Here is a 14,517-nt window from a genome sequence, read left to right as displayed (position 1 = left end):
TTTGCGTAGCTGCTGCTGTCACTGCTGTTGACAAACCCTCAACGGGTGTTTCTGATGCCTGGGACGGCCGCGTCCTCCTGGAAGCCTCCCTGGCTCCCGCGGGGTGTCTGGGGTGCCGCTGGCGAGCGCCACCTCCACCTCTGCCCGAGGCTGGCCCGCCGGGCCCCAGGCTCAGACAGGTCCCTCCGTCCCCCTGTGGCAGGGAGCGTGGCGCTCCTCAGTACCCAGGGCGCCTGTTCACTACCTGCTGTTGGCATAGTGTGCGCTCGCGTGTGTGTGTGTCTGTGCACGCGCATGCACGTGCGTGCACTCGGAGGGGTGGGGTGAAGGTGATGTGGGGGCGCAGGGCACTGGCGTGTCGGGGGGGAGTACTAGCGCAGCCCTTTGGGGCCTTGGCTCACTGCAGGACGTGGGGGTGCCCTCAGAGGGCAGGACAGGTGCCCTCAGGACATTGGTGACTTTTGCGTGCCATCGTTCCCCTCCCCTGTTTCCTGCTTTCTTCCGGAAACCGGTCTGGGCGTCCTCCGCACCTTCAGGTTTCCCGTGTTTTTAAGGTACAGGACACTACGTGTGTCGCCAGGTCTAGCCATGTCCACCTTGTCAGGGGCAGGTTGGTGCGGGCGTTGCCCTGGGACCAGGTTCTCGAGCCCCGGGGGACTTATGGCGGGCACTCTGGGGCAGTTCTGTGCGGTGATCTCAAGGGCAAGAGCCTTCGGCCCTGTGGCTCCTCAGAGGAGCTGGGACTCTGCAGCGGCCTGCTCTGATATTCTTCCTTTTGGGGTGATTTACATTTTTTAGTCAACAAAGGAAAAGGCTACTTCGTTTGCTGAAGACAGGTGTCCTGGACGGGGCTGTGTCTCCCACAAGTGATGTGTACCCCCCTTCCTGTCGGCCGCCAGGGTTCGCTGTGTCTCCTGGGGGACCCAGGACCCTCCTGTGCCCCAGGTGGCAGCTCAGCTACGCTCAGGCCTTGAGAGCCGCCCTCGGTCCTCCCTCCACATAGCAAGCGCTGCCTGCAGAGCCCTGTCGTAGGGGCCGTGGGGTCTCACATGACCCCCTCCTTCTGGAGTGGGGCCAGGGGTAGTAGCCGTCCGGGCAGGGGCAGGAGGAGGGGGAAGTATCCAGGGTGCTGCCCGCTACTGTGCTGTCCTTCAAGGGACCTGCTGTCAGTGGGTGTTCGTACTGGGCGGGACCAGCCCCCTGGGAGAGACTGGGGGACGTTGCCTTTTCTGAGAATAACTGGCATCTTTCCAGGACTCCCTACAGCTGATTTCTTGTGATAAGTTTTAGATTGATTCCACCCTGGGAGAAAGGCCTGGAATCACAGTCAGATCTGTGCACTTTTGTTTTGTGTTCCTTTGGCTTTTAAAACCCTTGTTCCCACATGAGAACCCCCACCCCTTGGACAATGGCAAGACCCAGATTAAGTCGCCCACAGCCAGCCCGTGTGCCGCCACCGAGGTGGGGGTGGGGGTGGAAGCCCGTGTTGTGTGTGTCTGTGAGGCCTGGGCGGGTGCCCCCGCCGCTGTCCTGCCGTTCCAGACGGGGCCACCCCCCTCACCTGGGAGTCAGGGAGAGGCTGGGCCCGTGGCTCCAGAGGGCTTGCTGGCAGCGTGGGCCGTGGGTCGTCCGGGAGGGGGTGGGGGGTGTCGGGCACCGGGAGTCGGGGAGAGGCCGGGGCCTGGCGGGCGTCTCACCGATGACACCACCCGCCCTCCTCGCTACCTCCCTTCCAGTTCGGGGTGTTCACTGGGCTGACTGACCTCCCGCATCCTCGCCACCACCCCTGCCAGAAGCCGGGAGGCGGAGTGCTCACGGGCTCCGCGGCCGGGCCTCAGTGACGGGCTCTGGAAAGGCGGTCCGCCGATCGTCGTGTGAGGAAGCACAGCCTCTCTTCCCGGCTCGGGTGTCGAGCGGGGTGCGGAGGGGAACGGGGTCCCGGGCGCTCAGACTCGTCACCCGACTCCGAGCCTCGGTGTCACAGACAGGACGTACGTGTCGCAGACGTGGGTGAGAACAGCCCGTTTGCTAGGGACCAGGGACCCGAGCCCCGAGCCCCGTGAAGGTGCCCCAGCGCGGTACGCGGCGGAAGAGATGGCCGTCGGCCTGAGAGTCCACCCTGGAGACTGACGCCCGGCCTGGGCAGCGTCCCCTGGCGCCTAAATTGGGCTTTGCTTTTTACTACAGTTCTGTTCCTCTCTTTCTAACTTGCCGCGTACCTTTCGGTTACCCGGTTTCCCACCGGGTTTCCCACCGCGGCGAGGCGGTGTGCGAGGACGGGTCCCGGCAGAAGGCAGCTTCCGGGACCCCAGGCGTCTCCGCCGTTCCCATTCGCAGGTGTCCGTGGCGCGCGCGAAGGGTGCCCCTCTGTCTCTGGCCTGACATTTGGGATGGATGCCCTGATCCCGTTTTGGATCTTGTTTGCTCCTGACCGCATCGAGGTCACGGTGTCAGCTGAGGACTCGGAGACGTTGTGCCCTATTCAGAGTCCGCATCCGGACTCCCCTGCTCCCGCGGGCTCCTCGTTGACACTCAGCTAAGGGCCGTCCCACCTCTGCTGCGTGGTGCCCCCGTCCCCACACGAAAGCGGCCAGATGTCCTGCTCCCGTCGGGTGTCCTGGGTTTGGCCTGCCCTACGGATTCTCACAAGGCACGGCTTCGCTGGGACGGTCGACAGCCTGCGGGCGCCCTCCGCTCACTCGCCCGCTCCTGTGTGCGCCTGCGCCGGGTTTATTCCGTGTTCATCTTGCGTACAGTGCGTGCACGCGGGCCCGTTACCGCAGCGGACGCACAGGTCCTTGTCTTTCGGTAGTTTATAATCGTCTTGGTGCTCACGGTGCGCCGGATCCGGCCAGTGAGAACCGTCCGGCTAGGTCCCCATGTCCTTTCGCTGTGACTTCGCTGTTTTCTTGAAGCTTTTCTTCCTTGTGGCAGGAAACCATGTGGCAAGGCTTACTCCGTCCCTCCCTGTTCTGGCCGGGTCGGCTGTTTATCTGGGGAGCCCGGCTTCTCCTGGGGGGAGGGCTTGGGTGTCGGCGGGCCCCCAGCCGCTCAGGCCCTTTCTGGCCCCTTTGAGCAGGTGGAGCTGGGGTGCATGTGACATGCCCGCCCACGCGCACACATGGTCCCGTGTGCCCTCCTGCACGTGTTCTCAGTTCAGAGATCTCGGGGTTCGCTGGCCGCCCACAGTTCCATCACCCTCAGGCCCTTCTTGCCGCCCCTTCTCCCTTCCGCGTTGCACCTCCCACTGCCCACCCGAGAACCACTCTGGGTTCACTGGCGAACATGCACGACCCATAATACGTGTGAAAGTTTCAGGATCGCTTCGGCCACGCCGCATCGGAAGACGAGGGGACACACACCGGTGACGCGGTAATGGTGCCTCCACCCCTCCAAGGGGATGCGGGGTCTGGGAAACGTCACGGTCATGATCAAGGGTCAGTTATTAAGCACAAAGAGAATTAGGAAATCGCACTCGGTGCCGGCGCCGGCTCCCAGCTCGGCCCTTGCGAGCTCTTGCTGGGGTTGTAGGGCCTGAGTAGCGGGAGAGCTGGGTTACCAGGAAACAACAAAGCAATCCCACGCCTTGATTTTATCTTGTGGCGTTCCTGACAAAATAATGAAATCAGCCTCTGCTCCCGGGCACATGCTTTGCAAAGGGGCTGTGCTCGAAGGGGCCGGGTAGCCTGCGCACAGAGCCTGCCTGGCTTTGCCGTCTCTGCACTGTCTCCCTGGCACCGGCTCAAAAGAGGCTCCAGAGGCCGCCTGCCCGGCCTCCGGCGCAGTGAGGGTTCCTTCTTGTGGAGTCGGGACCTCTACCCACTTCTGCTTCCAGTGACATCCAGTGGACCCTCAGTTCTGCCGCCAGCTTCCACATCTGGACACAGCTTCCAGAGGTTAGAGGTAGGAGCTGTGTCTGGCCCCGTTGGACCTGTGCCTCGGTCAAGCGCCAGCGCCGAAGGCCTATTGAGGGGCCATTCGGGAGCAAGAGTTGGCTTCCGGGCGCAGGGCCAGCCCCTCCCAGCTTTCACGGGGTGTCTGCCACGAGGACGGAGGCCCCTCTGACCGAAGCTTTGGGGCTTTGCTCAGACACGGTTCCTGCCCAGAGGTCTTTGGAAGGGATCTCCCTTCTGCTCCTTCCTGCCCAGAACATCCCATCTGGACAGGGTCGAGCCTGTGACTTTGACTGACCTCTTGATCCTCGGGTGCCGTAGAGGAAGGGATGTGGGTTTTAGAGACCGGGGCTGGGCGTCGGTTCCTGGCTACGTCGTTACCCTTGAAGATTTTGAGCGGTTCAGGACTCTGGGTAACGGGGGCAGTGTGTACATCGTGGGTTTTTTGGCAGGATCGGAGACGAGGCCTGGCCTTATTCCCCAGCGTGTCGTCCGTCTCCCCACCCGTCCTCGAGAACCACGGCCAGACAGCATGGGTCTCCCAGCCCTGCACTCCGTCAAGCACCTGTCTCTCACCGCTCGTCACGCTGGGAACGGTGCATATTTGATGAGCCCCTTGCACGTCTCAGACGCTCCAGGCTGGGGCACCCGTCTGTGCCTTGGCTCTGCAACTGGGAGTCGTCAGCACTGGGGCCAAAGGGGGGACTTGGTGATGAGCAGGGAATGAAGGCCAGGGGCTTGGGCAGTGCCTTCTGCCCCAGCTGGGCCCTGGGGGGGGGGCAGAGCCCCCCCCAAGAAGCTGTTCACAGAGAGCTCTGAGGACGTGGGAGGGAAGGCATCTTAGACCCCCTTCCGGCTCTTAGAGGACGAGGTGTGTCAACGGCGTGTCTGTGCCCTTTGCGGACTTGTGACTTTTGCGGGTTCTGGGGAGGCGGAGGGCGGAGGGAGGACTCTTCCCTGGAAGTTACTCCGGCATCTAGATCACCGGCTCACCCTCACCGTGGCTGTAGGGTGGGTGTTCTGGGACAGCGCCGCGGGCCGGCTCATGCGGCAACCCCACGGTGGTGTTCCACACGCCTGACCTGCTGGTTCGTGGGAACCGTCCCCAGCTGTCGGTCGGTCTTCCTGTCCTGCATTTGGGATGTTTATTTAGAAAGTGAGTCTTAAGTGGGACTTCGGTGCTGGAGACGGCATTTCTGCGAGGTCACAGTTGGTCACTGAAAATATTTACTTGGGACGGATACTCTCTCTCTTGGTGATTTGCACCCACAAAACCCATTTAAACTACAGATGGCTCATTTGCCTGTTACCTAAACACTGTCTCACCTCTCCTTCGGGAAGCCTTGCCTGTGTGAAGGTCCTTGAGGGCCCCACTTTTCTGGGGAGGCGGTCCTCTGGGTGGAGTATGTGGGGCAGGAGGAGTAGGGTTCACATTGATCCTGGCTTAGCCTGCACTGGAGGCCGGGGGCCCCCAACCCCAGCCCGCACTGGGGGCCGGGGGTCCCCAGTCATAGCCCGCATTGGAGGCCACGGCTCCCCAGGCAGCACGAATGGACGGGCCCCCTCTGGCCTCAGCCACGTTGGAAGGCAGGGGCCGTAGCTTGTGCGCATTAGAGGACGGGGTCCCCAGGCTGGCCCATGTCAGAGTACGGGAAGCCATCCCCACCGAGCTGCCTCAGGAGCACCCTGAGCTACTACAGACTCCACGCCTGATGAGGACAGTACAGAACCTTCTGGAAGAGCCAGGGCATGTGGTCCGTCTGCAGTAAAGCTCACTTTGGCCCCTGGAGGTTGTGCGGCAGTGTCTGACATCTTAGAGACGCCGGGTGCGTGCGGGTGACCGGACGTTGATGCTGACCTCGTGAGTGAGGATGGGCGGTGAGCCCCAGGTGTGTGTTTTCCTCATGAGGAAAGACCGACTGCGCTGCCGGGGCCCCAGCCCACCCCCGCCCCCGCCCCCCATCCACGGGGAACAACCCGGAGCACTGAGAATCAGCACATGACTATGTTTTATTGACAAGGCCTCACCGTTCCTGGCGGTCGCGAGGTTTTCTCTTCTACATTTTAGGGCAAACGGTTTACGCTGCCTTCATCTTCACCCCCACCATCGTTCCCAGAGGCCAGCTTTGTACCGCGCACGCTGGCTCCACCCCCTCCCCCAACCCGACCTGCCCCTCGCGGTCTCGATCCGTGGTGGCGGTGCAGGTGACCCGGACAGCGGCGGCGGCTCTGGTTGGAGAAGAACCTCCCGGCAGAGGCGGCTCGGGTGCTCAGGGTCACTTAGCCGGTGGCGGCGAGCGGCTGTTCTGAGCGGGCTGCCGGGAGAAGGGCTTCTCCGCTCCTGTCTCGCCCGAGCACACTTGTCCGTGCCACAAGGAAGCTACGTGCCGCAGACGTGGAGAACGGACCACACCGTCCGAGTCACATCTGCCCGGCGTTTTCTGTCCAGACTTCTTTTTCCCCGAGGGTGGCAGACTTACGGCGGATCGACCTCGAAACCGAGGGATTTCCTCCAGAGCGTCCCCTTCTTTCTGCTTTCATCGGCCGGCGTGAGACACGTCTTCTGCTGCGGGACACAGTGGGTGTGGAGTGGAGGGTGAGCCCACGCTGGCCCCCGTGCCCAGCCGCCAGCGCCGCGAGCTGCCGCCGTGAGCGGGGGTGGGGAGCCCCGGCGCTGTGCGCACGGCCCAGAGTCAAGGTGGCTGGCGGTGAGGGCTCCTCGGGGCCCGGGTGTGCCCGCAGCTGGGGCGCGGACGGTCCGGCACGTTCCGACCGGGCTCAGGCCGTGGCGTGCGGCCCAGCCCTTCCTCCGCCCGGCCGCGGGGCCGACTCCGCGTTTGGGCTCCGCCGGTCCGGCTCCGCCGTCTCTACACCGCGCTGCTGAACTTCACGTCGGACTGCTCGGTGCTCTCCGGGATGACCGCCTTCAGGGCAGCGTGGCAGAAGCGGTTCAGGGCCGACACGCTGGTTTTCTGCTCGATGTACAGCCTCAGTTTGTCCCTGAAGGTCTCCCCCAGGAAGCTGTAGATGAGGGGGTTCAGGCAGCTGTTGGAGAAGGCCGCGAGGTTGACAATGTGGCCGGTCAGGGGGTAGGCGTGGCGGAAAGACTGCTGGCAGGGAGCGGCTCCCGGCTGCGTGCGCTGCAGCAGGTGAACGCTGATGAACACGTTCTCGGGCAGCCAGCAGATGAAGAAGACGAGGACCACGGCGAAGATCATGCGGAGGGCTTTCTGCCTGCGGGGGCGCAGGCCTCGGTGCCTGTGGGCCTTGACGAGAACCCGGACGATGAGCGAGTAGCACAGGCCGATGATGGCGAAGGGGATGATGAAGCCCAGGGTGACCTCGAGCCACTGGATCTCCTTGACGTCCGCGAAGCAGAAGCAGACCTCCTCCGTGTGCTGCAGGTGCACCGCGGTGAAGGGCAGCAGCGTGGCGGAGACGGAGGCCATCCAGATGAGGCCGCAGCTCAGCCTGGCGTGGTGCTTGGTGCGGAACGGGCCGGAGCGCATGGCCTTGGCCAGGGCGAGGTACCGGTCGAAGCTCATCCACGTGAGGAAGAAGATGCTGCTGTACATGTTGATCTGCAGGAAGAGGGACATGAAGGTACACAGCACGGCGATGTCGTAGTACTGCTCGTCCAGGTTGAACACCTCGATCAGGGAGTCGGCCACCAGGATGAGGTCGGCCGCCGCCAGGTTGATGAAGTACAAGTCGGGGATGGTCATCTTCTCCCGGAAGCTGATGTTCACCACCAGTATCAGGATGTTCCCCACGAAGCCGATGGGGAAGAGGAAGATGGTGTACAGGCAGGACAGGAAAAGCCCGATCACGTACTGCTGGTGCTCGGAGAGCTCGCCCGTCTGGTTTGCCAGGACGCTGCCGGGGAGCGTGCGGGACAGGTTGAGCTCCGGGGGGGTGCCGTTGTAAGCGGCCACGTGCGTCTCCATGCCAGAGACGGGCGCCGGGGGCGTCTCGTCCGTGTCCCCGGGGGCACAGCGGTCAGGGTCTGCCGCACGGCTCACAGAAACCCGACGTGAACAGTCAGTCCGTCTCCGGAAAGACAGGCGATGCTCTGTGAAGTGAGCCAGGCGTTTGCAAAATCCGAACTCCTCCCGGGCAGCACTGGAGGCGGCGCGGGTCTGTTCCGCGGGCAGCCGGGCAGCCGGAAAAGGCCCTCCATGTCCACAGCACGGGCGGCGCCTCGCCTGGGCCCCTGGGGGGCGGCGGCCGCTGCGGTCAGGCCCGCCGGGTGGCGCTCACCACCCGCACACCTGAGAGAAAGAGACAGAAGAGCGGTGAGTCTGTGACTCGAGTCTTCACGGCTCTCCGCCAGGACGGACGCCGTGGCGGCGGGTGGCCCCGGGGGGGACGGGTGGGGTGGGACGTGAGGTCCTGGCGTCTCGGAGATTTGGTTGTCACTGAGCTGAGGGAGAGGAGTGAAGTGCAGAAAGTGCCCCCATTTTCTGTCCCCAGGGCTCCCGGGCCGCTCAGTCCGAACCGCAGCCTGGGCGGTGAGTCATGCTAAAGCGCGGTGGACGCCTTTCTTAAAAATAGCCGAATAGCAGGCTTATGAAGTAACGCGGCCGTTGGGTCTGGAACTCTCAGGAAAAGTACTATCTGCCAGCAGAGGACGTCAAATTTATTTCGGCAGCTGTTGGAAGGAGGACCAAGATGGGAAGGGAAAAACCCAGCGTCTGTGAAGACGGTGGGCCCGGGGTGCTTGGAGGAAGCTGGAGCAGAGCCTCTCACGACAGAAAACAGATCTAGGTTTTCCTGCTCCCCACGCTCGGGTGCCCCCACGTGGAACTTTCTTCGTGACAGGACCCGAAGGACCGAAAACAGTCCTTGGTTTAGGAAATAGTGTTCACTCAGCATTTTGATAAACTATCTGAAACAGCGAGTGCGTTTCTGCAGTGAGGTCTGTAACCTAGAAACTGCGTTAAAAAAGCCTCAGCCGCCCACAGGTCTCGTGTCCGAGGCCGCCCACCGCGACTCGGCTCGGCCCGAGAGTCGGGGGGAAGGGAGGGGAGTGCTGTCGGCGGCCTTGTCTGGGCCGCCACCGCTGGGGTTGCTCCTGGCCTCCCAGGGCCGGGGGCCCCCCACAGAGGCCAAGGAAGCCGGCCCTGGCGCGTTAAAACGGCCTTGAGTTGTCTTTCTCCCGAGGGTTTTTGCTTGACCCTGTGAGACGGTCGGGGATCACTTTCCAAGTGTCGCCCAACCAGACTAGACGTTCACTGAACCCCTGCTCAGAAGTCGTGCTCCAAAGGAAACCCTGAAAAGCAGAGCAGAGAAAGCCCAGTCTCGGCCTTCAGGTCAGATAGTGATCGAGAAGCGTTCGGCAAGCTTTGCTCAGCCGGCGTGGAGACGTCTGTGCTCTGTGTTGTGTCGTGTATAGCAGATAATGCCAGCGTGGACCTCATGAATGTCTAGCGTTTAAAGCCTCTCTCGGTAACTTGTCTGTAAGGAGCACGCAGAGCGCTTGTTTGGCTCTCTAAGCACGGAAACCTGGGCCGCTTCCGACCGTCTTCAGAGGAAGACACGGTGAGGGGCCCTCGGCGCGCGCTTCCCGTCGTCGTCAACATAGGCTGCGCGGGCAGTTTTAAAGTGAGTCCTCTGCTCCTTTCCCACGCACGTGAACCCGCTGATCCTTGACAAATACTCTTATTGTCACCGTGCTGTAATGACGGGACGCGGGAACGAGTATGAGCTGGCTACTGACACAGCACCCTCGCGAAGGTGGACCGTGGATGTGTAAAGGCGAGTGTCATCGTGGTTTCGTTTTGGTTCGAGTTTCCACTGCCTGTCCAGCTCTAGAAAACTAAAACCAGGGCTCAGTCGGTTGGGCGTCCGACTTCGGCTCTGGTCACGATGTCGCAGTTCGTGGGTTTGAGCCCCGCGTCGGGCTCTGGGCTGACAGCTCGGAGCCTGGATGCTGCTTGGGATTCTGTGTCTCCCCGTTCCCCCTCCCCCCCCCTCTCTCTACCCTCCTCAGCTCATGCTCCGTCTCAAAAATGAATAAACATTAAAAAAAATTAAAAAAAGAAAACTAAAACCACATTTTGTCAGGCCAGCTGGGTGTGTATCTTTGTGAAGGAACACCGGTCCCCCCGGCCGTGTCGCCGGGCAAGCGTTTTCGTTGACTGGCTAACGTCCTAACTGGAGGCAGGGCCTCGCTTGACCAGCCTAGCGACAGAGCGCCGGGGAGTCGGGGGACTGCTGCACTGGGCACGCGTTACAGAAAGGACCTTTGCAAAGCCTCCGCCCTGCAGCCCCGCTGGGGCTGAGCCAGGTGCGGGTTCGTGTGCAGAGTAGAGGCTTTGTAGCCTCGGTGCCTCTCTCACCGCAGGGTGGCCTGTGTGCCCCCATCTGCGTCCAGCTGTGACCACAGCGTGCCGCACCTGACGCGGGCCCACCGAGCCGGGCCTGCCCTCGGTCTCCCCTCCCGTGATGGAAGAGGCTGCACGGCGGGTCCGCGGACTCCCACCGCGGCACCGACCCGAACGCAGAACCGGGAACCCGGGACCGAGACTCACCTGCGACGCAGCCGGCCACCCCAGCCCAGGCCGGCTCTGCGCAGGCCCTTCTCGTGTCCCTGGGAGGGCTTGTCGGCCGGCCTCGGCGGGTGCGCTCCCGGCAGGCTGGAGGTGCGGCCGAGACTCTCCCTCGGGTGGCGGGGGTTCTGGCCTCGCTCCCCCCCGTCGAAGAATGCCGGAGCGGTGGTCCTGCAAGGGGACGCCTGCCTGGGGCACGAGGCTGACTGGCCAGAACGCCCGTCATTGCTGCGGACTCGGAGGCACCGCTGGCTTTATAGGCTTCCCAGGGCCGCCCATTGTGCCCTGCTGGACGGCCTCCCGAGGAGGCCGGCGTTAACCATTTTTTTGCCGGCTACTTTTCGCCCACGCCGTGGCAGTGAGCCCAGGCCCACCATGCATTTTTATGGAAGTTTCCAGACTTAACTGCTTTTCCTCACCCGCTGATTCGACTTTCTTAAGTTTGAAAGCATCGTTAAGTAGGTTTTGTATACCTTTTAGATGATGACCCGTCGTCACCTACTGGAACTTAAGTACTCTTGCTTGTCTTTAAAACTAAACGGTAAATTTCCTGAACCTACAGAGTAGTGTGCAAATTATACAGAGAATTTAACCTAGGAATTTCACAAAGGCATTTGCAGAAAGAAACTTAAACCTAAGATATAGCAGGTATTTGGGGCAAGCACGTTAGGAAGCAGAGTGGTTTCTCGGCCGTGGGGATGAATCGTGTCTCCTCTGTCTCCTTCCCTTTACTCTGGAAACCGCCGGAGCGTACCTGCCCTGCACGCTCAGTGACCAGCCGCGGCCACAGCCCTTGTGCGGGGGGGATGGCCTCGGTCCCCAGTCCCGGGGCCTGACCGCCCCGCGAGTAGCTGCTGTCTCCCGGCACCCCGGCGGCCTGGAGAGAGGCTGGCAGAGCCGCCCCGTCCCCAGGCGCGTTCCCAGGTGCGCGCGTCGGGTCTGGAGGGCCTCTAGGACCTGCGGGCCCTGGCTGCATGCACCAGCTAATGCGGTTGTCAGGGACATCACGTTTTCGTTGATCTCGTACCTCCCTCTTGGTGGCTTTTTTCTTTTTAAGTCCTTTTGAAGTTGTGAGATTGAAAACTGAGGGCCATCTTTCATATTTCGGAGCGTGAATGAACCAGATGGCAGCAGCTGGCACGGTGGAGGCTGCCGTGTGCTCCTCCCGGAGGGGAGAGAGGCTGGTTTCAGGCTGGAAACGGAGGCGTCTGGCGGCCCGTGGGTTGTCGGCACCGGGCACCCCTCCGGTCACCTGCACGGTGGCGGCTAGCGTGGCCCCCCTTCACGGTCTGTTTTCACAGAGCCTGTTTCAAACGAGCTTGAAGGTGTTTTGAATGATCATGGCTTCACATCTTTCAGATATTTGTTTTGGGAAATATACACGTTTATCAACAGAGAATGCTGTGTTAAATTCCTTTGGGATAAATCTTTAACACCCAGCGTTCTTTCCGACTTAGGATTGAGCCATGATCCTGATCTGTTAGCTTCTTACAGTTTTGAATGACATCGTGACATCGCGGATGCCATTGTGAGCTGAGACCTACTTCAGCCGGCCGCTCCCTCGCACGATTGCGACGCTGCAAGTGCCCAAGGACACCATTCTGAAAGAAATGAGTCATGAGAAAGTTAAAACTTCTTCTTGAGTTAAAAGTAAATAAATAAAATAAAAATCTAAGCCTAGAAATAGCCAAGACACGTCACGTAAAACAGCCGCGGACTGCTCGCCCCAGCCCGTGGCCTGCTGGCCCGCGGCCCCACTGGGCCCCGTGGCCGGGGAGGACCTCCCGGTAGCTCCGGGGGTCCCCTCTGCGCGCCCTGCTGAGTTCACAGCGAGCTGGAGGGCCCTGAGGCCGGCCCGCTGACGCGGACGAGCCTGGGGCTGCCAGGTCTCAGGGCACCAGAGGTGGTCACCTGCCGGCCTTCGCGACTAGTTACCATAAGGGACAGAACCCTGCTTTTAGGGTTTCAGTCCACTGAACCCGAGCTGGCGTTTGCGTGGCCAGGGATGAGAGCATCTCGCGGACGTCTTGTAATGCGTGGAGACTTCCTGTGAATTTAAAAATCTCCCCTTACAGAGCGTTCACGCGAGGCTTCATTTGCTAAGCGCTGAGTGTGTTGCATCCGCTGGCCCATGTAACCCTCGCCGAGCACCCAGTGCTGCCCGCGTGAGAAGCCTGAGCTCAGGCACGGTGGCCTAAGCCTCAGTCTGGCCACTCTGAGGCCCAGGGTCCTCACTGGCACACAGCGTGCTTCCCACGTGGCTGGTGCCCTGTAACAGGATTGTCTCAGTGCTGAAGTGGACTCATTTGCAGGTTTTTCTGTCCGTCCCCAGGATGGGATGATAGGGAAACGTCAAAGGAAATCAAGTCTGGTCAGCTTTCATTTAGTTAAATTTGCAGATGCAGCTCGGTAACGGGCATGGTGCAGAGCACAGACATGTAGTAAAGCCAGGAGGCCTGCCTGGCTGAGGGGACCCCGGGAACCCTCACCCTCATTCCCAGGTGCTCCAGGTCCAGCGCTGTCTGCGTGCGGCGGTCGACCTTCCCCACGTCCCCACCCCTGCCAGCCCTGCTCCTCTGTGACAAAGAATTGTGCCCCCACCCACAGAGGGACCCCTGAGGTGCAACGCAGCGCCCCGGAGGGAGGACGCCCAGTCTCTGAATTGCCAGGCCCTGCTTTCTCCCTCTGCGGTCAGCCGCCCCATGACCCTGGGTAAAGTGGGGGTGCAGGGGGGCGTGGTTGGAGCTGCGTGATGCTGGACACCCGCCGTCTGTCGTCCTTGTCCTCGGGTGGGGTCCTTCCGTCACCAGGCGGCCTGCCTCACCAGACGCCGGCACGGTCCCGGACGGCTGGGCCCCCATTTCCCGTGGCTGCCACAGGGAGAGCGCGTGTCCATCCAAGGGGTTCGCAGGGCAGCCAGCGGGACTCGGCTCACGGTTGGGACCCCGAGCGACGTGGCTGCCAAGCGTCAGAGCCCGTCGTTGGCGGGAAGCACAGCCCGGCCGGTGCGCTGCTTGGGGGAGGGGTTAGCGGGGGGGGGGGGGGGCAGGCGGGCGACACCGCCCACACTGCCTTTCGTGCATTTTCTCTGCTTAGCCGAGCTGGGGGAAGCCGGGAGCCCCTGCCCGTGCCTGGGCAGTAGGTTTCTTTGAGACACTTACGAAGCCCTTCTGGGTCTCGTCCTCACGAGACCTAACCCTAACCCTAACCCTGAGCACTCAGGCAAGCACCACCTCTGTGAAGACCGAGGCCGGGCCTAGAGCGGTGGGGGCACGAGCGTGGCCGAGGATCGCTGCACATGCTCCCCTCGGGGAAGCCGAGGGGCTCAGTCTGCCACAGGCTGGCCGGGCGAGGAGTGGGCAGTTAGGAAACACTGCAGGCCCGCCTCGAGTCCGCAGACATCGGCCGGGGCCGAGTGTCGGAACCTGGCATTCTGGACGAGGTGGGCGCCCCCTCCCGTTTGAGCTCTGCGCCCGTGCCCGTGGGAGCGTGCGCGTCGGCACGGCCATCCGTGCGACCCCGGCGGCAGGCAGTCCCGGGTGCGTGCGAAGGTGTGTGTCCAGACCGGGGCGCGCCGAACAGATGCCGTCTGCGCGGAGGCCGTTCCTTAGAGAAAAATCGACGGGAGTCCGCAGACCCGCCATGCGGCCTCTTCCGTCACGGGAAGGGATCGTAGGTGTCCAGGTGCCGGCCGGCCTCCGCGCAGCCTCGCTCTCCACTCACCCTCGGGCACTTTGTGACACCGTGAAGGCGCGGTCCCCATGGTTTCGCTGCTGTTGACTCTTTGGACAGCTGGGCCCCTCTCAGCCGTTGCCCGGAGCTCTCTGCACATTTCCTCCAGTCCTTTGAGAGCGAGGTGCCAGCGGCAGCCGGAGCGCAGCGCGTGAGGCTCGCACAGGTTAGGGATGGACAGCGCACACGCGGTTCCGCCTGGGGCCGTCCGCCAGTGGCACGTCCTAGGAGGTCTTGCTGGAGACCTGGGTCGACCTGGCTCGTCAGGGAGAGGCTCAGAGCCGGAGGAAGTGGCTTCTCCCTCCCCCTCCCCCCACCCCTCAGTTCTGACTCATCCTTGT

At 62.3% G+C, this 14,517-nt stretch overlaps 2 protein-coding genes across 2 annotated transcripts in view; one reads left to right on the top strand and one right to left on the bottom strand.

The window, feature by feature from the left end:
* Positions 1–14,517, top strand: part of CUNH7orf50 (chromosome unknown C7orf50 homolog) — a 108,186-nt gene that overhangs the window by 30,685 nt on the left and 62,984 nt on the right. The gene's annotated exons all lie outside the window — the stretch shown is intronic.
* GPER1 (G protein-coupled estrogen receptor 1) lies at positions 6,761–7,840 on the bottom strand. The gene has a single exon (XM_047089124.1). It carries the CDS (start codon positions 7,838–7,840, stop codon positions 6,761–6,763), a length of 1,080 nt encoding a protein of 359 aa, XP_046945080.1.

This window comes from Lynx rufus, unplaced genomic scaffold (genome assembly GCF_022079265.1).
Source record: "Lynx rufus isolate CCGP_SWC_20201006 ecotype Redwood Valley unplaced genomic scaffold, mLynRuf1.p SCAF_27, whole genome shotgun sequence".
NCBI classification, from domain to species: Eukaryota; Metazoa; Chordata; class Mammalia; order Carnivora; family Felidae; genus Lynx; species Lynx rufus.
Note: the sequence above shows the minus strand (reverse complement) of the source record. Positions and strands in the feature narration are given on the sequence as shown.